Raw genomic sequence first — 22,419 nt, 5'->3', positions numbered from 1 at the left:
GGCAGATTAGTACACTTGCTAATTTACCGATCAAAGAGGTCAAGTAAGAAGCTATGCTAAGTTGGCTGAAAGGAGGATGGATTTGTCTCTGTACCCTCATTGCCCCACTATGAAAACTTTAGGGATTGAGGAAAGTGTTATGTATCTGCTGAACAAAATAGGTTGGACAAGTTCTCACCTGATGAGACGATTTAGTACTTACCGTAAGCTCACCCTAGAGTTCTTGATTTCCCTCACTTATCTGCCTAATTGTGGACTGGGAATGAACAGAGGAGTAATTCTTTTTCGTCTTTTTGGACTCAAGTATAATTTCAACATTTATGATTTTGCTGCTTTATCCGGACTCCCCAACGGATTGGATGCATTCACTGTAGTTCAAGAAGAATTTTTTGCATACCGTGAGCTGGAACACTTCTGGGCCCGTATTACCGGTAATGACGAACCTGAAGAGCATGAATTCCATTCTGATAACATTCATAACCCTGCCTTCAGGTACTTCAATAAGATCCTCGCTCACTACATCTTTGGAAAAGATGAAAACATCACCATTGTTTCAAGAGAAGAGCTTTTCATCATGTTCTGTGCATCTCAAAACTGTCCGGTTAATGCCGTTACTTTCATGCTAGCAAACTTTGGGGAAATCACACAAGACGAAGTTTCACCTATTCTGATCGGAGGTTTAGTCACTATGATAGCTAATGCTATAGGTCTTCGACAGTCGCTCCTTGGATTGACACCTCTTGGTACCTATCAATCCATGGACATCGGTTTCTACTTTAACAGAGGAATTATTGGAAACCTGGGTCCTAATCAGTTTGAGCTTTTGATTGATCAGCAAGTCATGGATTAGTTCACTTTGCCAAACCCGAGAACAAGTGTGCATAACACCGTTAATTGGCTTTATTATGGTCAGATTCCTGAGAGACACTCATCTCCTGAGACTCCACAAGCTTATGAACATTTTGATGATGACATGCCTGAAGCGGAATCGGAATCTGAGCCTGAAACTCCTCCCGGTTATCATGATATGGCCGTACTTCCTTTAACTGGTACGTTTCCTCTGTTTTTGCTCTCTTTCAACTCCTTTATATGTTTAGCTTCAAGGGATTAGCTCTTTTTTAGCAATTGCATGCGGTTAGGATGTAGAGAAGACAATTTAGGGTTTGATAGAAGGTGAAGAATCTGGTGATTGGCGGTGGCCCAATTGCCGGTCAATTGTTCTGGTCCCAACGTGAGTCCTGCTGAAACCCTAAGTTAGTGACAGAGGAATCACGAGCGGTAATGGGCACCATAGGCGAATAGACCGAATGGTCATGGAGAATTCCTTGATAAACTAATTTTCGAGCGATGTAAAGGATTGCTGGAGAATCGTGCCTAAGTGAGGGCTCTGGTCGAGGGTTTCGCCCCTCGTATCCACAAGCCCTTTCACTTGACTAGCGGTGGAAGGGTGGATTTGGCATTTTGATGTCGAACTCATCTCTGTCCTATGCTTTTCAAGTTTTATGGCCGACGAAAATATTATCATGGATTGAAGCGAGCTAGAAGACTCCGAGAGCACATCTGAACAGACGGCCAGCTGCTCGGCCCAGAGCGAATCACATGATAGCGACCATCTGGCTCCGGCAGATCTTACTAACGAGTATTCGGCCGACTTATATGAAGGTAGGGAGAGAGACCCCCTGTAAACTGGGCGGTTCTTGAGGCGTTGGATAAGGTTTCAATCTTCAGCACGGATACCTCTGACGTGTTTCAGAGGCTCTACTGGTATTCGGATGGTCCAAGGAAAAATGAGTGGATGATGCAAGTGCCCAGCAAGGATGGGAGCATCTGCTCGAGTTATGGGAAGAAGTGAATTCCCATGTACGAAGTCTGGTTTCGGGAAATCCACCAACGGCCGCTCTTCTCTGACCTGGAAGTAGGGTTCTTCGAGCACTTATGCCTACCACAGTCGCAACTCCATCTGAATAGCTTGGCGTTCATCCGGGCGTTCGAGCTTACATGTGACTACTTGGGGATCAGGGCAACCCTTCGCCTATTCTTTCACTGTTTCCACTTGCAAAGGAACGATCTTAATGGGAGACACAGATGGGTGTCCCTGAAGCAGACAAACGACAAGTTATTTAAGGCTTACTTGAAGTCTCTCCGAGGATTCAAAGATAGGTATTTGTTGATCTCCCCTATCTCGAGTCGGGTGACAGTTATTTCAGATTATTTAAGTAATTATTTATCATATTATTGTATGTGACATTTTGTTAACGTATTATGATGTTGAATAAAAACATTTTGTTACTATTCTGATTTTCCAGGGCATTTTTAGAATTTCACGTGGTGCGTAAGAAAATCATAGGCTGGGTTAAGAAATTCCCAAAAACAAGGAGGCTAATGGGCTTGAGCTGGAAATGAATGTGGTCTGAACCATAAATTGCATATGAGCTACCAAGCAAAATGCTGAAAAAATAAATAACAAAATATGTAATTAAAAAAACAAAAATAAAAAGTAAGAAAAAAGATCTGAACCGAACCGGCCAATCAGTTGGATCGGACCGGTCCAACTCTCACCCCTACCTCTACGCGTGAGATGTCACGCATAACACAACATATGCAAGGTGTAACCCCTTTTGGGTCATACAAAGAATGGTTAAGGGGGGCCGGTCGGCCGCCCAAGGCAGCGGCAACCCCTTCTCGTAAAGGTGGTGGTGTTTTTTTTTACTTCTTTATTTCTCATACTCTCCCAACCTCCATTGAAGAGTTGCTTAAAATTTTTTGCTTAAAAATTATGAAAAATACATTTTGATGCTTGATTTGATATGAGTTTCATGTTCTAGTGTTAATTTCTTGATACTTCTATGATTGAGGTTGGCTTTAGAATCTTAGAAGTTCAAGAAAAGCAATTTTGGTTTTATGTCAAAAATGAGTTTTGTGGGTGAAAAAGTGATTATCCTAATAAGCTAATTTATTCTATGTATCTAAGTCAATGTTAATGATATGCCAGTGCTAAGTTTATTTTGGGAGAATTCAATGTTAGGCTAAATTTCCAATGCTACTTGAATTTGATTTTTTCTTTTTATATGATGAAAATCAACGCTAATGCTATCCTAAATGCAACTATATGTTTGTATATACTAGAAGCAATTATAAAATCCAAAATTAAAGTAGCTAACACTTTACAATTTGATTGAATTTTAGAGTTCTTAATCGACATCTAGTACAAGATTTTTTATAGTTGCATTTATGATAGCATTAGCGTTGTTTTCATCATAATCTAAAATAGCTTTTTCACTTAAGCACTTATTTTCAAAAAGAAAAAAAATCAAATTCAAGTAGCATTGGAAATTTAACATAACATTAAATTCTCCAAAAATTAACATAACATTGCATTGACATAGCATTAACATTGATTTAGATGCATATAATAAATTAGCTTATTAAGATAATCATTTTTAAACCAATTTTTGACATAAAACCGAAAATTGCTTTTCTTGAATTTTTAAAATTTTAAAATCAACCCCAATCATAGAATTAACACTAGAACATGAAACCCATATCAAACCAAGCATCAAAATGCATTTTTTTAAACAATTTTTAAGCAAAAAATTTTGAGTTAAATATCTTGCAAGTCTTCAATGGAGGTTGGGAGGTAGGAGGAAGAAGAAGTTAAAAAAAACACCACCACCCTCATGAGAGGGGGCCGCCACCACCGCTGTCTTAAGCGGGCGACCGTCCTCCTTGTACCACCCATTGTCCGCCCAAAAAGGGGTTGATGCCCTTGCATGTTTTGTTGTGCGTGAATGCTCACGCGTAAAGGGAGACTGATGAGAGATGGGTCAGTCCGGTCTGAATATTGTTTTTTACTTTTTCTTTTATTTTTTTATAATTTCAGATTTTATTTTTTCAGCATTTTGCTTTGTAGCCCATATGCAATTTCTAGTTCAGCCCACATTCATTTCCAACTCAAGCCCATTAGCCTTTTTTTTATTATTTTTAATTCAAGTTTAATAAAAATAAAATAAATTTAGAGAGAACTTATCTTGCCACACCCAAGTTATACATGTCATCCCCCATTTTACATTATTCCCAAAATATCAATGACACTATTTACTCAAAATTTTTACCTTTTCTGGAAAAAAAATTACTGTTGCCAAAATCATTAAAAAAAAAACAAATTTCCGGTACCGTAGAGCAAATTTCCAGTGCCTCTTTTTGGCCGATATCGGAAATTCTTTGTTTTTTTACAAAATTCTGATATCTATTTACCGAAAATTTGAAAATTCCTGTTATTTTATGAACTGAAGTTACACCCGATATTATTTCATATACCAGATATTTCAAATTTCTGATATTAATTTTAACTGCTGCTACATACAGAAAATTTGAAATATCCGGTACCGAAAATTTTAAATTTTCGGTATGTAGCATCAGACACGATAAATTGGTAAATCCAACAAAATTTTCGGTATTTATGTGAAATTTCCAGTACGGTACCGGAAATTTCAAAAAATCCAGTATTTTACAAGGATAATTTGGTAAAATCGCCCTACTTGAAAAGGGGGTGGCATATATAAAATAGGGGGTGGCAAGATAAATTCTCAAATTTAGACTATGCTTGAGATTTAATTGGGCCAGCACTACATTACTTTCTACACTTTATTTTTCAACTTTAAACCTCCTGGCCCATTCCTGTCAAAAAAAAAAACTCCTGGCCCATTAGTGTTTTTCCTCTATTTTCTTTTAGCATTTCTTGTGCACATAAAAAGTAATGAATATATATAATAATATCATGAGAAAAAAATATTGTTTTAGGCTAGTTTTAAGTTTAATTCTTAAATATTTTTAGATTAGTTTTTTTAGAGTTTTTTTTTTTTTTTGGTAAAAATCTTAGAATTTAGTCTAACTAATTAAGGTGCAACATTAGAACCTTTAATTTTTATATTTTTTTTACTTTTTAGAGATAGAATTAGTCATGCATTTTAACACCTTTTTTCTATCATACTTGCATCTATTTTAATTTGGCATTGTCATATCGTGGTTTATGTTTTAAATGCATTGTATGGTGTATGGTTCACCTATATGTATGATTTATTTTCTTGCACTTTGTATGACTTGTATGGTCTATTTTTTAATGGTATTTCATCCCCCATTGTGGCTAAAATATCTCCCACCTCCATGAAAGTGTAATAGTTTAGTTTATTTCCTTTATCGTTTTCCATTATTCGTTCATTAACTTAGAATAAAAAAAAAAAGTGATGTAAAAATAACCATTTTTCAAAAGAATAAAAACAAACTTGATCCAACATTAAGTATTTTCAAAATCAAATCAATTGAACACAACGCGAGTGTTTGGTCTAACGTCAAGTACCTTTTCCATTTAAATCATACAAATTCTAAAACTTCAAACATTTGATCTAACGCTGAGTCATTTACATAATAAATTAGTCGAAAAAAGGATGGTGTGTACATACTTGTCATCTCACTGAATGTAATGGTCATCTTACTAAATGACATGTGAAATGATGATGTCGCCATACGCCGCCTCTCCGCGAACGTTGTAACAAGTTTTATGTCTATCTTTGTCAGACTGGTTCTCTGTAGAGAAGTTAGACCTGACTCAGACATTCAATGCTCCATCTCATATGTGAAATCAAGAGTAACTCTTTCCTTCAGCTTAAGCCCGTGTCCATCCACTTTCAGCTCCATTTTCGGACCTTTTTCCTGAAAATAAAGAAAAAAACCACATTACAAAATATATATAAAATAAATTTATTTTACTTACATCCTTAAAAAAAAAATCGATATAGAATAAATTTATTTTACATACCTTATCAAACCATAGATATTGAGCAATATGATGCTCGTACCTCAGCAGAACGGATGTATCACAAGGTCCTCCCAGATATCCAACAGGCGCCTGTGGCGGCTGTGGAACCGGTGCAGAGGGACCAACATCCTTTGCATCGCCGTGTCGTCCAAGAGTGCGGTCTGGAATCCTCCAGTCTAACCCTCGTCTACGCGGCACTGTCGAATTTATAAAATAACAAAAAACAATAAAAATTAAAACAAATAAAAAACAAACCAAAACACTTTTGGAAAGTGTGCTAGTTTCACTAGAAAACAGAATCGAAAGAGTTTCAATATGTGTTCTGGTTTGGTTACGCACAAACCAGAAGACTTTAGAAATGTGTTCCGGTGTGAAACTTAAATACCAGAAGACTTAATTTAGTTGTTCCGGTATGAGATAATATAAATCGGAAGAGTTGGAGAAAGAGTTCTAGTGTGAGCTGTTGTAAACCGGAAGACTTGAGAAAAAATTCCGATTTGTGACAAACCTAAATCGGAAGAGTTGCGGAAAGTGTTCTTGTTTAGGATTTTTTTTCGGTTTCTCGAAGCATTTTTTTAAGTTGGGTGAAAGAGTAAAATTGTGAAAAAGGGAACCAATTTATATGAGGGTATTTTGGTCCAAACATTTTACGTGTAGGGGTATAAAGCCACTTGTAGGAGTACGAAGTAAGATTTTTCGTTTTTTTTTTAAATTCCAATTTAATAAAAACAATATAAATGCAGACTGGACTTAGAATTTAATTGGGCCAGCACTACATTATTTTCTAAACCTTATTTTTCAGCTTTTAACCTCCTGGCCCATTAGTGTTTTCCCTCTATTTTCTTTTAGCATTTCTTGTCTACATAAAAAGTAATAAAAACATATAAGAAAATATTTTCAGGCTAGTTTTGATTTTAATTCTTAGATAATTTTTAAGATTACTTTTCTTTTAGAATGTTTTTTTAAAAAAAAAAACCTTAGAACTTAGTCTAACTAATTTCTAGAGTTAGTTAGACTAAATTCTTTTAAATTCTTAGAATTGAGTTTAATTCTTTTAGGTGCTACATTAGAACCTTTAATTTCTAATTTTTCTTGACTTTTTAGAACTAGAATTAGTCATGCATCATATCATGGTTTATGGTTTAAATACATTGTATGGTGTATGGTTCACATATGTGTATGGTTTATTTTGTTGCACTTTGTATGATTTATATGGTTTATTTTTGAATGTTGATTCATTCCCCATTATGGGTAAAATATTTTTCATTTCCATGAAAGTGTAAAAGCTTAGTTTATTTCCTTTATCGCTTTCCAGTATTCGTTCATTAACTTAGAATAACAAAAAATGATGTAAAATTAATTATATTTCAAAAAAATAAAAACAAACTTGATCCAACGTCAATTACTTTCAAAATCAAATCAATTGAACACAACACGAGTGCCTTGTCCAACTCCAAATACCTCCTCCATTTAATTCATGCAAATTTCAAAACTTCAAACATTTGATCCAACGTCAAGTCATTTACATAATAAATTGGATGAAAAAAGGATGGTAAGTACGTACTAGTCCATATTATTTCTCAAGTACAAGGGTTGCCTGCTGTAACTAGCTTATGGTCCAACGATTGTCTTCCATGCAAAACACCTTAAAATACACGAGTTTAATTCGATCTTCCTGGGATGAAAAATGAGAGGTCAGGGCGTACTTGTCCTTTCAGGTTTCTAAGTGTTCTGGTTGTCGGTTGTACTTAGCTTGTGGTTAGATATTCTCATCCCTTTAAGTACCAATGATTAAAATCACCAAACAAATTTCATAAACAAAACCTTTTGACGATGAAAAAGGAGAGATATGGACTCAATTGCCCTTTCATCTTCTCAAGTACTTGGATTGTCGACCGTACTTAGCTTGGGGTTCGATACTTGTCTTCCACATTAAAATCAATCAAAACCAATAAAAACTTCTTTTTCCGTCTTAGGGCAACCTAAAACATTTTCAAAAAGGACATTTTATTTCCGTTCTACCTCAATACAAGCAACGCTTAGGCCTCCCATGCGCGAGCATACAAATAACGTTTAACTGCTTGAACGTAAACGTTAAAATCGTCAAATAAAAACAACAAACAAATACTTATTTTCTACCCCACGAACTATGAGGCTCTAATTTTCTCATTGCACTACGAGGATATGTTGGCCTAAGATTTTGAAATCTTGACGAGCAGATTAATTAAAAACTTATTTTCCCCCTTAATTAAATCTAATAATCAATAATAGCAAGTAAACTTTAGATAACAACACCCTCACACATAAAACAATCAGAACATTTCTCGTTGAGTACAACGGATGTGAGGGGTGCTAATACATCCCCCTTGTGTAATTGACTCCCAAACTTAAATTTGGTTGTGAGACCATTTTCTTTCACTTTAGGGTTTTTCTCAATATTTTCCATTTCCTTTGGATAAATAAAGTTTGGTGGCGACTCTGTATTTTTTTTGCGGCGCGAAAACAATCATGTAAAAATTTTGTACCCCATAAATAACGGCTCTTCCTTGTCACTATGTAAAGTATGTTACACATGAACTCTCCTAAAAGAATCTTCTTCAATATCACATATCATATCTTCTAGTTGACCACTCATATCTTCAGCAACTTCAACTCTATGTGACACAATTTGGTTTTTTGTGACTTCACCATGTCACACTCATGCCGTATAATTTTGACAAATTCTATTGTAACCTAGATAGTGAAATATTTCTTCCTTTCCCCGTTTCTTCGTATTCCGACATTTTTTACGAGGACAATAAAAATAGTTCTTGATCATCGGAAAGGTTTCTTTTGACAAATTCAAGAAATCGACACACTCAATTATCATACTCAACACTTAATATATTGACTTTTATCCAACTACAATGCCTAATTACTTATTTTCTAAAATAAAATTAAAATCCTACACAAATCTTAAACAAATTAACACAACAAGAATAACAATGAACATTCGATCTCAACAAAACAATAATAACATTAAACATTCAATCTCAACAAAACATTTATAACAACAACAACAACAATAAACCATTAGTCTCAAAAACAACACTAACATTAAAAATCTTATATATCTCAACAACAACAACAATAACAATAACAATAATGATGGAGAAATTATTTATGTACCATAAACATGGTGAAAGAGTCAATGATTTTGTATAAGTTTCGAGTTTTCCTTCCTCCTTTGTTTCCTTCGTTCGTCTTGAAAGATGGAGTTTGGTTTGGTTTGGTTTAGTGGAGAAGATGAAGAAGGTGCTCTAGTCGCTAGGGCTCAAAAAGTTGAGAAAAGAAAAAGTGAACGAGAGCTAGCATAATTGTTTTAGAAAATAAGCTCGCCATTAGTTTATCTCTTGATTGGAATTTATAATTAGATTTTAATAAATAAATAGAATAAAATAAGAGTGCCATTTTAAAAGAAATAAAAACATAAAATAGGTGTGTTTCTTAGGGACTTTTCTCCTAAATTTTAAGCCCAATTAAAGGAATAAATAGCTTCTACTGCAGACAAAAAAAATGGTGAATGGTAAGAAATATCAGATACAACCGAGACATTTTATTTTAGAATTTTTCTTTACCCACCTCCCTATGGGGGTCACCCCCATGGAAATCCCCCATTTGCCCCTGCTTCGGAGATGCATCTCCGAAGTATTTTTTTCAGATTTTTTAGACTTCGGAAATGCATTTCCGAAAACACCAAAAAATTGGTGTTTTCGGAGATGCATTTCCGTAATGCATGAAAATTCAAAAAATACGTTGTTTTTTACAATCAGGTAATATTTCGGAAGTTCATTTCCGAAAATAAATCTGCATATACAATTTTCCCTCCTTCACTATTTCATCATTTTTCTCCAAAACTCCTCCAAACCCTCTCCAAAACTCAATCAATCTCAATTCATTTTCCATCTCCAAACCAAGTTTCAAACCGTTGATCACGTTAAAGGGAACATAGAAAGCTACAATTTGAGGTAAACATCTCTCATTTCATCCCCTATTTCACTACATTGATTGAAGAAATTTCTGCTGAAAATTGAGATGGTTCGGAAGTACATTTCCGAAATAAGTTACCTAACAAATTTCGGAAATGTAATTCCGAAATAAGCCCTGGCAGTAAAAAAAACAGTTTTGGCCAATTTTGCTAATTTTTGCATATGTTAGGTATGGTGCATCCGGACAACATTGTCGACGATGACGTGGTAGTTTCGGAAGTTGTCAATATTAATAACGATCCGGTTATCGATGTTAAATCTATGATCAATGCGGTTGATGTACGACAACAATTTACAAATGATCGGTGCTTCGGTAGTCGTGAACAATTGCTTGATTGGGTTCGTAACGAAGCTAGTAAACTTGGATTTGGAATTTTTATTTTAAGGTCCGCAAATGGAAATAGTAGACGAAAAGCTTTTGTCGTTTTGAATTGCAAGCGGGGTGGGAATTATGTACAAACAAACCGGGTGTTAAAACACGAAGACACGGGATCGAGAAAGTGTGGGTGTCCGTTTAAGTTGCGCGCGACTCAGAGGGTTGATGATTTGTGGCGTTTAACCGTCATTTGTGGAATTCATAATCATGCCTTGGATGCCAAGTTACACGGGAATCCAATGGCGTGTCGTTTGTCCCGCGAAGAGAAGAATGTGATTTCGGATTTAACGATAGTCAAAGTGGCGCCTCACAACATACTTACCAATTTGAAGCGTAAAAAATCGGATAGCGTTTCAAATATCAAGCAAGTTTACAATGAACGACACAATCTTAAAGTCTTGAAAATGGGCCCTCGGTCGGAAATGCAACAACTTTTGAAACTATTAGGCGATAACCAATACGTGTCAAGCTTCCGAACGTCCGAGGACAAAGTTACGGTGCGTGACATTTTTTGGACTCATCCCGAAAGTATCAAATTGTTCAACACATTTCCAACCGTTCTTGATAATGGATAAGTTTGCTAAAGCGGATGACACAATGAAAATGCACATAAGAGAACAATTACGAAAAATTGCATTTCCGGAGACCACCTATTTGAAACCGCCATCTCAACCGGTTAAAACGAAAGGTGCACCGAAAAATTCCAAAAATACACAAGAAGACACATCAACAAAACGATCTCCTTCACACTTTGAACATGTTGATGCATTGTTCCTGGATTCACCGACACCAAAATCCAAGTGTAGTGGTAACAAAGGAGCCCGTATTTTGAAGCCACCTCGCACACCGCCGATCAAAAAATTACCCACTATCTACATTGATGAGATGCCATTTTTTATGCACAAATATATCGATAACATAGTTGATGTTGGAGGCGATGGCAATTGTGGATATCGGGCCGTTGCGGGTTTGCTCGGTAAAAGGGAAGAAAATCACACTTTAATTCAACAGGAACTTCTTTCGGAGTTGACTTTGCATCGGGACATCTACGCTCGACTATATGAAAATCAAGAAAACTTTGAGAAACTTCATGATTCACTTGTTCCATCACTTACCGGTATCGCTCCGGTTTCGAAGTGGATGTCATTCCCCGCTATGGGCCATCTAATAGCAAGTGCATATGATCGGGTGTGTGTCGATTTGACGAGATTTGGACTATGTGAGACATTCTTTCCACTTCATAGTCGACCGCCATTGGACGCGTCGAGCCGCATCATATGCATCGGGTATCTAAGATCGCGGCACTTTGTGCAAGTCTTTTTGAAACCGGGGTGTCCTATACCGGCTACTTCTTGTCAATGGACGGCACATCATTCAAATGAAGCGGAGACTTGGTCGGATCCTTTCGTTTCAAGAATGGCGGAGTTTGAAGAAATGATGAGCCAAGAGCGTGAGCAAAATAGAGAGCGGTCGAAGAACATACCTATTGTAGGTTTAGGCGCCACCAATTGGTTCGGCGAATTTTAGTTTTTACCGGGCCGTTTTTTGTTTGTAATGACCGGTGCATGTTTTTTTTGTATGTATTGTCGTTTACCATGTAAAATCAGACTGATTCAATACATATATAATATAAGTATGTTTTATGTTGTCATTGCCTATTTTAGTCTATTTTGTATGCTTTTGGTATTGTTAACAAAAAACAGAATGCAATGCATAAAATGCAAAATTTACCTCTATTTCTGTATAATTCGGAAATGAACTTCCGAAATATACATGTTTTCAGACCAATTTTGGAAGTTCATTTCCGAAACTTCCACTGAATGCAGGATAAGGTTTGTTGGGCCATTATTACTCCAATAATTCTATAAATACAACACACTCTTCTTCATCCTCTTCACACCACAAAACACAAATGACACAAACCTACCCCCACCTAGCATTCGTCTACTTCACCAGTGGCTACGCGATGCCGTTCCAATTCCGCTTCTCGCGCGACACGCCGTTTGCGGACTTGATAACGTCGCTCAACACGCTATTGCAATATCCGGAAAATTGAAAGGTTGTCAAGCTCGAGTACCGCTCGCCATCGCTTAATGACGACGGAGACGTTGAGTTCACACCTTTTGAGATCAAGAACGAAGAAGATTTAGCGGTTTTGTGGACAACTTTCGACCGATTTTCTTCGAAGGGTCCGATCGAGTAGGATGCGAAACTTCAAAGATCGGGGGCCGACGTTATCAAAATGTTGACTCATCCTCACCTACCCGTGTTTAACAATATGTAACTTTAATCTTATGTAACGTGATCGATGTAATCTTCATCCGTTAAATGAATCGAATTGTTGTTGTTTGTTATTTTTTTTCTGTCCAGACCTTATTTTGGAAGTACATTTCCGAATTCTTCCAAGGGGGGTGAATTCGGAGATGCACTTCCGAATTCACCTATTTTCTGGAAAAAAATATTATTTCCGAAATGTATTTCCGAAATCAATTTTTTTCATAAAAAAAACACGTTTTGGGAAATGTATTTCCGAAACACATTTCTTTTTTAAAAAAAAAAACACGTTTTCGGAAATGCATTTCCGAAACAGGGGGTAGTTTGGGGATTTCACCAGGAGTGACCAAAAAAGTAAGGAGGTAGGTAAAGAAATTTCCTTATTTTAAAATGCAATATCTTCTAAGAATGACTAAAGATAAATTTTTCAATATGGTTAACCGATACAAGCAATAAATTATTGAATGTTTGTCTTGATGATAACATTAAGAAATTATTCTTAAAAAATCAACTACAACACAACAATTCCAACAAAAAAAATAGAATTTAGTTTATGAGATAAATAAGAAATTTGGAGGCAAAAAGATAAATTTAGGATAAGAGTGAGAATGTGGTGCTTTATATATAAATTTATTGTAACATACTAACATGTTACCTCTATTATTTAAAAGAAAGAAGGAAAAATGTTAATTATTATTTATATCAAAATAAAAAAGAAATATGTCATTATAATTTTAAATAAAATATGAAATTGTTGTTGATAGGAATTAAAGTTTATCTTTGACTGATTTTTTCACTCAATTTTCAGCTGTAGCAATGAAATAAGTGACTTATTTTTTAAATAAAAATAAAAATAAAATTAAGGCGCGTTTTTAAATGTTTTTATCTTGTTTGGTTGAATAACCGAAATTAACTTTTTATTAGGAATATAGTATTTATAGAAAAAATGGTAAATAATTATTAATATATTCTTAGGAACAATCAATAAGAAAAGAATATTTTTTTAATTTATTTTAATTTTAATTTTATTTTTAATTAGATTCATGGGGTGGTTGAGATTATGAAAAAGAGAAAAAATTCAGTATTTAATTTTTAATCAATTAAAATTTTGTGATTGGTTGTGTGTAAAACAATTTCTTAGGTATGGTGTCCACCTAAGAATTTTCCATATATATATATATATATATATATATATATATATATATATATATATATATATATATATATATATATATATATATATATATATATATATATATATATATATATATATATATATATATATATATATATATATATATATATATATATATATATATATATATATATATATATATATATATATATATATATTCCTTTTTTAAAAAAGCTCAATTATTTGATGCACTAGTCACATATAAACACAACTCTTTTTTTGGACTCAACTTCAATATTTTCATTGATAGGAAAATCTACATACACACAATTGTTGTAAGGTATTTAAATGATTAAATTAAATATTAAAGGAAAGATAAAATGAACGAATTATTAGTATAGCTAAAATGCATATAGCATATAGCAAGTAATGGTAAACATTAATAAAAGTCACAAGAAAGATAGTAAAGACCTTTGATATTTCTAAATATTACTATTTTCTAAATAAAATAGTGCGTATATGTTAAAATAGATTAAATTTTATAAAAAAAATTCATTTTAATAAGTTTCAAAATTTGTAAAATGTGTCCTTAATAGAAAAATAAATAAATTTAATAGCTATCATTGAATAAAAGAAAACTACTTTAAATTAAAAATAAAATAAAATACTCATTTTTAATTAGCATATCAACGCATATATATTTAGATATCAAAATAAAATAACTAATAATCTACAGAAAGATATAGTGATACAAATGTAAAAAAATTATAAATTAAACTTAGATATACTGTAATTATATTATCGATGCTAGTATTTATCAATTTTATCGACAACTAATCTCTGTAAAAGACCAGAACCACCACCATTAATGAGGCCTATAAACGTGATGCCTAGAACACAAAATATATGATCTGCATTACAAAATTCTTTGTTGGATTAAACGTGATAAAATATAGAATATTTTTATAAATTTAACCTTAATATGAAATCATTTGTTTGTCAATATATAAATCAAAGTTCACATCATCTTATCAATATTTAACAAATCCAATTATTTTGATGTATTTTATTGACATTTTAAACAACTTTTTATTAATACTAAATTTAATAGACATTATTTAAATGACAACAACTTTCAAGGTAACATTGTATTTCTACACAAATCCGTATTTTATGTTTTATGTTACGTCTGCATACACGTTTATCATCTTCTTTTTTATTATATAAAAATAAATATTTATTTAATTTAATCTTATCTTTAACGAAGAAAGAAGATAATAAAAACGTTTATGTTTATAGACGTAACATAGAGCATGTAATCCGGAACGAAATGATAGCTCACACCTTTCATTAGACAAATTATCTCCTTCAACTTTTTTTTCCTTCTCTCTCTATTTTATTTTCTTTCTTTCCAAACACCAAATTTACCCTTGCAATCCAACACATAACTTCTCTTTCTTTCTCTATACACCTAATTTGCACTTCCTTAATTCTTTTTCTTTCTTTCCCTTAAAATCCACTGTCTCTATCTCAACAAAAACAAAAACTCAAGACAAGATTTTGTCCCTTTTTATATCTCTCTCTGTCTCTCCCTCACTTTCTCTCTGTCCCTTTTAAAAAAATTCAACACTTCTCTCTCTTTCTCTCCATTTTATTTTATCATCCCTCTCTCCTTTTCAGCATATTTGTTAAGAGGAGAGAAAAACTCTTGATTAAAAATTAACTACAAAGCATCTTTCCTTTTCTTAAACAACATTCATTTTTATCATCGCTTAAACCCTATTCCGCATTACAGTGATCGATCGAGATTTAACTCGATCGATTGACCAGTCAACTATTTCAGAGATCCAAATAATATTTTTCTTTTAAGGATATATTTAATTATTGTTCGCGCTAAGGCGATTAATTAATTATAACGAAAATGATTTCGATCATCAAATCCAATGACGATGATAATAATATTAACATTGAGGTTGACATTGAGTCATCAAAAGATGATGTTGATGCAAGAACTGGCATGAAGAAAGGGCCGTGGACCCCACAAGAAGACATGATCTTGATAGAGTACGTGAACAAGCATGGTGAAGGGAATTGGAATTCTGTTCAGAAGAATTCAGGATTGTTGAGATGTGGAAAAAGCTGCAGACTTAGATGGGCCAATCATCTAAGGCCAAATCTAAAGAAAGGTTCATTTTCTCAAGAGGAAGAAAGAATCATCATTCAACTTCATGCTAAGCTTGGAAACAAATGGGCTAGAATGGCTGCTCAGGTATTATATTTTATTAAATTAATAATATTAAAAATTTCCATAGATTATCTATATATTTTTTTATTTTCATGATCTATGTTCATTGCATGTTATTAAATTGCAACGACCGCAATGGCGGCTACAATATTGTTGACCCGATAGTTTACACAACCGTGGTTTACTGCAATTGAGGCGTGAATTGAAATCACGCGTTTTTCACATTAGAAATCGAATCAGGTTTTTTTTTTATTCTCAAAATTTAGATCATAAAACTTAATTACTTCTAAAAAATCCAAACATCAATTATTTTTTTATTGGTGTATTTCAAACTCTTCTCGATTGCGTGAAGTTCACGTTGCAATAACCTTAATCGCATCACAATAATTGTAATTGCAACATCTGCGACTGCAGCCGCGATTTAAAACCATGATTGATTGTCATCTCATGGTTTTTAGTGCAATCATATATTTTGATTTCCAAAGTAAATTTTGTATTGGTATATTGTATTTGTGATTTAATTGTATAATATTTTATGTTTTATACTTCTACTATTTTTTTTATACAATAATTGGATCTGAACTCGGATCAAAGTTTTATGCTTTTAGAAAAAAATTTCTTCCACATATGGATCTGAATTCAGATCTATTGTATTTGGTTTAATTATGTTCCAATTTGCAGGACCTTAAGCAAGAAACTAGGGGAAAGGAAGAGAAATCCATTATTACTCCAATTTTGTTCATCCTTATAAATGTTAAATTCTTAAAGATTGCATTTTTCTCTTATTAAAATAAAGTGAAAAAGTTGGGTTTTCAATTTCACCTTTTCAACCATAGTTTTAAATTGCGGTTTCGGTCGCAGTTGCAATTACAGTTTCAGGTATTGCGATTTCGACCCTTGCGATTATTGTGATGCACAGCGTAAATTTTGGTTGAAAAAAATTTAAAATACACCGTTAAAAACAATTTAATATTAAAATTTTTCAGAAATAAATTATATTTTGCGTTGTAGATCGTAAATTTTGACAAAAATATTTGAAGAAATTTGGACGAAATTTTCTTATACAGTTCATAATTCATAATGTAGAAGGACGCATGATTTTAAATTGCACTGCAATTACGGTATGATACGATAGAGATATCGGTGACTACCACATCTATAATATTACAGTCGCAATTACGATTACAAGCTGCAATTTAAAATCATGTGTTAAACCAAAATGAACATAAATTGAGTTTCTTTTTGGCGTTAGCATTTTTAAATACTAGTTTTGTACATAGTGAAATTATGATAACCACAATCAAGAAACTTGCCTCGCCTCATTCATTTTGTATGAATCTCACTTTGCCATTTTTGTGTCTTTTTTTTCGATATATTGTACTTTTGATAAGTATCCCATTTTCTTAAAGCTCTCATTTAAGGATAAAATAATCATTTTCATGTCTTTTGTGTACTTTGCTTGAAACAACTTCTTTCTATTGTTTTTCAAGAGTGACCTAACCCTAAAAATGTTCACACTTCAATCCTACTAAAGAGTTGTTTTTCTGACACCTTAAAAATTTTTCGATATTGTTTTTTCAGTTGCCGGGAAGAACGGATAATGAGATCAAGAACTTCTGGAACACGAGGATGAAAAGGCGTCAAAGAGCGGGTTTACCTATTTACCCTCCAGAAATCCATGCAGAAGCTCTTTCATACAACAATCATATGATGCTACAACATGAGCCATTCTCTTCTTCATCATCATTTTCCTTACTCTTATCTTCATGTTACCCTAAGAAGCTTGATGATCCAAACACAAACAGTTATGATTACAATCCTATGCAAAACAACTCTGATTCTGCTTACACCCACCCATATCCACAATTCACCTTTTCCAATGATGAAAACCTAGAGACTAATGAAAATCTTGCTTTGAAAAATTCACCTTCACTTTCTCCTTATCCATCTCCATCCTCAAATGTTTTCAACCAAGGTTTTACTCCTCCAAGTGATGATCATTCATATGATCACCAATATTCTGAGAACTTGAGCTATGGTCATCATGGATTCAATGCAGGATCCATGTATGATTCTGCAACTACTGCTTCATCTTATGCTAGCGGTGTTAATGATTACTATGAAGTTGCACCGTTATCGTCTGAAGGAAGAAATAGTGGACTTTTGGATGATCTTGTGAAGGAGGGTAGAAGTATTTCAAGCAATGACAAGGGTAAGAGTGTCGACTCAAACAAGAGGAAACGAATGGAGGCTGAAGAATATGAAGATGAAGAAGGCATTGCTTCTTTGGTGTCAGGTTCAATAAAGAAGAACAAGAGCTTTGATGAGACTCAGAAGAAAGATTTTAGCTCTTCTGAATTGTCAACAGGTGAAACCACTCACTCTTCTTGTAATTGATTTATTTGATAATCATATATGTCTAACAAAAATATATGCATGTTGTTATCATATAGATAACTCAATGTTACATGAATTTCAACTCACCTCATCTTCTTTTCCACAACTTTATTAAGGGTTGATGGCGAGGGAGATGGATAGAATTGATTTTTTAAAAATGAAACCGAATTAGCCAATCAAATTAACCAGTTTAACAAGAAGTTGAGCAAGTTACCGATTATTTTGATTTTGGTTACATTATAGTCTGCATGACAGTCTTAAGTTTTCGAAGTCCTTGCATACGTTGCAATACAAATAGGCTCTATTTTATCAAGGTTTAAACCTGACAAATATTTTATGAGAGTCTATTTAATTACAGTTTTACCGTATCAAAATTTGTGTTGTGCAGTAGTCCATTTTGTATATCCTTAAAGACGGTTCAGATAATTAGTTGGATTTTAATCATATATTGTATGATTATTTGAATTCTGTTGCACTAAAGCCATTTGAAACTTCTAAAATGCAGGGAACAAACCATTTGTGGATGATCCTTTAGGAGAGATGAATGCATTGTACGATGATGACTTGGATTGCTTGCTCCACAATTTTCCCTCAGAAATTCCAATGCCAGAATGGTACTGTAGAGGAAAAGGCCAAACACTGGGACTTGAAACTCAAACTGATCATGCTTCTCCATCATCTGGCCCTGGCCCCACCAATCAAGAATTTGCTTGGACTCTTGGATCAAGTTGGAATAACATGCCTGGCATATGTTAATTTTTACTCAAAGACAAAAAAAGAAGTGTGTTTGGTAACTCTTACAAAACAAATATTGATTGTGAAATAGAAAGTAGATCCATATGCAATAGTTTGAATATGTAAGGGATAGAGAGTTTTAAGGACATTAAATGATTTGCATGTAGTTTATTTAAGTTATTTAGATATAAATTAGAGTTTGGTTTAGCTATAGCTAGGTTGGTCTTAGTACAAACTTATTCCATCAAGTGTCTTATTTTTAGTTTAATGAGTTGTTATGATTAGAGATGTAGTAAAAAGAGTTTGTCTTGCGGCTTGTTTAACATTCTATAATGTTTTTTTTCAACGTGATTTATTTGGGTAAGGTAATGGAGAAAAAAAATGTAGAACATGAATAAAACCTTATGTATATTTTTTGAAGTATGAGTTAGAAGTCGAATATTTAGAGAAGTGTGGTATTAAATTTGTTGTGTGGTTGTTCTTAGTACAGTGTGATAATTTTTCAAACTCCTCTCATGTTCTACAATAGAATCAAAATTGATAATTTGTCAAAAGAAATTGATTTCTTGTGTGTCTCCTCTTAATTGTGTAGTTGAATCAAAATTGATAGTTTGTCCAAAGAAATTTATTCCTTGTGTTGAAAGTACTTAATCATATAACGTGTTACATTGAGCACATCAATGAATGTACTCACACTTAAGAGTGGGATAGTTAATGTCAAGTGCGTGTTAGAAGTCTCGTATTAAATAAAAATGTTAACGTTAATTAATATGTGTGAGATATTGGATTGAACTCTAGTATGGTCGAAGGGTAGTTTTTTGATTTGACAAGTCGACAAGATATTAGTATGTCGTCAAAGTATGTTCATATGATGTAGTCGAAGGCCGGAAATGTTGTAGACGAAGTATGCTCAAGTATGCAGTAGACGAAATGCTAGGATTGTTAGCATAGCTAGCATGTCGAGTTGAGCCTATTTGTTAAGCCCAATTGTTTAAGTTAGTCAGTTCCCTAAGTTAGCTTGTGTAAGAGGTCTGTGTATAAAAATTCATTAGTGTAGTGTGTTAGTTTTATTATAAATAGCATATTAGTGTAGTGTTTCATCATTGTACACTGCAAATCCTAATTAGGGTGAGAGAGGTTATTTGTTATTTTGTAACACTTGTAATCTTGTTTCGAAGAGAAAATAAAGAATAGTTTATAATCAATTTGATTGTGTTCTTCTTGCTTCCCTCTTTTCTATCCTTGTGGGTTTCTTGCCAAGAAAAAAACCCTATTATATTTTGTTCTTGGCATTGATTTCAAAATAAATTGGTGTGGGTAGCGTGGAGAAGAATGTCATCAACAAAGTATGAGATTGAAAAGTTCACCGGAGTGAACGATTTCAGTCTGTGGCGCTTGAAGATGAAAGCCCTACTAGTTCAGTAAGGTTGTTTAATAACAGTTGATAAAGTTGCATGAAGAAAGCTAATTTGTTCTCTTGATGTTATAGAGTTTGTTCCAAGGTGGAGATTTGTGAGATAGCGGATTGAACTCTAGATGTTCGAAGGGTAGTTTCTTGATTCGATAATTTGACAGAATTTTAGCATGTCGTCTGTAACGCCCATAAATGTGTTTTTCTGATTAATTGTGATGTTTGCTACATTTTCCTAATTTTACCGTTTTCGAGTCGAGTCAGTCGGTAAATATTAATTATGTTAATATTTTACTTATTACTTTCCATGTGTGTAATTATTATGTTTTGGGTGTTAATTGGTTAGAATTAATGTTTAGTGACATTTGGGCCAAAATTAGAATTTATGAAAGTTGAGTGGGGGAAAATGAGAAGTAGAGAAATAGAAAGAGATATTTTGATATAGAGAGAAAATGAGATATTTTGAGATAGAAAGAAAGAAAGAGAACTTGGGAAGAGAAGAGAAAGAAGAGAAAAACAAAGAGAAGAAGAGAGTTGTAGAATCCAAACCAAGCTAGAGCCAAGAATCCAACCAAGGTAAGGGGGATGAATATAGTTTATCTTGATTGTATGGTTCTTGTAGTTTTGTATGCTTTGTTCTTGTTCTTCCTCTTTTCCAAGCTTGTTCAACAATGGCAAATTGTGTGTTTTGTGAGTTTTGAAGATATAAACTTGATTTTATGGTGTGTATGTGTGCTATGATGATAGATATTCCCATGGGTCATGTTTGTTTTTCATTTCTCCATGTTTTCTTGCTTATGAAGAAATTTAGGTCAAAGACAATATGTGATGATCCAACCATATGATAATCATGGATTAGGTGTATATATAGCATGTTTGTGTTGTATTGGGGTTGGGATGAAGGTTTAAATGGGTTTTGAATGGGTTAGAGGGAGCTGAGACGGTCTGTTGCAGAACTGGTTTTTCTGGGTTTACGCAGGTCCGCTGAGCGGAGGGGGGTCCGCTGAGCGGAGGTTCTTTTGCAGGAAATCTCTGTCTGGGTCCGCTGAGCGGAGGTTCTGTATTTTAGTTTGGTGATTCCCTGTCTGGGTCCGCTGAGCGGAGCTCAAGCGGACTGTGTGAAATTTTGTTTTTCCAAACTTTGTTTCGTTGTATCTTTTGAACCGTAGGTCGTTTCTACGCGCCGTTTGAAGTATTATGAGAACCCTTGAGTATGCTTTATGATAAAGAGGAGTGTGTTGGTGGTTGAATGATTTTTCATAAATGTATTTTGTGAAATGATATTTGCTAATCAAGTATGTTTTGACGGTATACGTGTGTTGTGTGAATATGAACGCCTGAGTGGCAATTTTGATGATGTATCCGTGTAGAATAATATAACCGGTGTGATGTAGATATGTGACCGAGTTATATTGTTGTTGTTGTTGTTATGTAATTGAGTCGTTTGTATGCACAGCATGACATTTCATTACGTTAATGGCGGAATGCTATTAACAGGTGGCCTGAATTGGCAATTATTACCAGTGGGAGCTTAATGCTCGGTAAAAAGGTGTATTTGCCCGAGTGGCAAGAGGTCATCAGTGGGGGCTAGATGCTCGATGACGGTTAGTCGTAGCTTACTGCTCGACAAAGGTGTATTTTCCTTAGGGAAAGAAGTCCCAGCATAATGCTCGGCAAGGTGTATTTGTCATAATGACAAGGAGGAGTTTTACTCCGGATTTGGTACCACATGCATACGCATAGTCGAGTCTCATTCATCATCTTCGGTCTTTATAATTTATGTTATCATTCATGTACCGCATTACTTATATATTGATTGTGGTTGACTTATTGGATTATCTTGTTATATGATTCTTAATGATATTGTGGGCATTACTATATTGATCATGCTTTCATTATGAATTGTATTCTCACCCTTCTGCCTTAATGTTACCTACTCGTGGATAATGTGCAGGTGATCCGCAGGTGTAGGTGCTCTCTTTGTAGTCGTCCGTTTTGGTGTC

The 22,419-nt window shown here is 33.9% G+C and overlaps 1 protein-coding gene across 1 annotated transcript; it reads left to right on the top strand.

Moving 5' to 3' along the window:
- Positions 1-15,056: 15,056 nt before the first annotated feature.
- Positions 15,057-19,372, top strand: LOC131629095 (transcription factor MYB101-like). The gene is made up of 3 exons (XM_058899896.1): positions 15,057-15,897; positions 17,455-18,241; positions 18,776-19,372. The coding sequence occupies exons 1-3, from the start codon at positions 15,550-15,552 to the stop codon at positions 19,024-19,026; spliced, it is 1,386 nt and encodes a 461-aa protein (XP_058755879.1). The 5' UTR covers positions 15,057-15,549; the 3' UTR covers positions 19,027-19,372.
- Positions 19,373-22,419: the final 3,047 nt, after the last annotated feature.

This window comes from Vicia villosa, unplaced genomic scaffold, assembly GCF_029867415.1.
Source record: "Vicia villosa cultivar HV-30 ecotype Madison, WI unplaced genomic scaffold, Vvil1.0 ctg.000506F_1_1, whole genome shotgun sequence".
Taxonomy (NCBI): domain Eukaryota; kingdom Viridiplantae; phylum Streptophyta; class Magnoliopsida; order Fabales; family Fabaceae; genus Vicia; species Vicia villosa.
The sequence above is the reverse complement of the archived record's forward strand: the minus strand, read 5'-3'. Positions and strand labels throughout refer to the sequence as shown.

Bases quoted from the DNA above. Each gene is read 5' to 3' on its own strand.
- LOC131629095 (XM_058899896.1), top strand. From the start codon at position 15,550: ATGATTTCGATCATCAAATCCAATGACGATGATAATAATATTAACATT. The intron at 15,898-17,454 runs GTATTATATTTT...TTGTTTTTTCAG, and splicing joins GGGCTAGAATGGCTGCTCAG to TTGCCGGGAAGAACGGATAA. The intron at 18,242-18,775 runs GTGAAACCACTC...TCTAAAATGCAG, and splicing joins CTCTTCTGAATTGTCAACAG to GGAACAAACCATTTGTGGAT.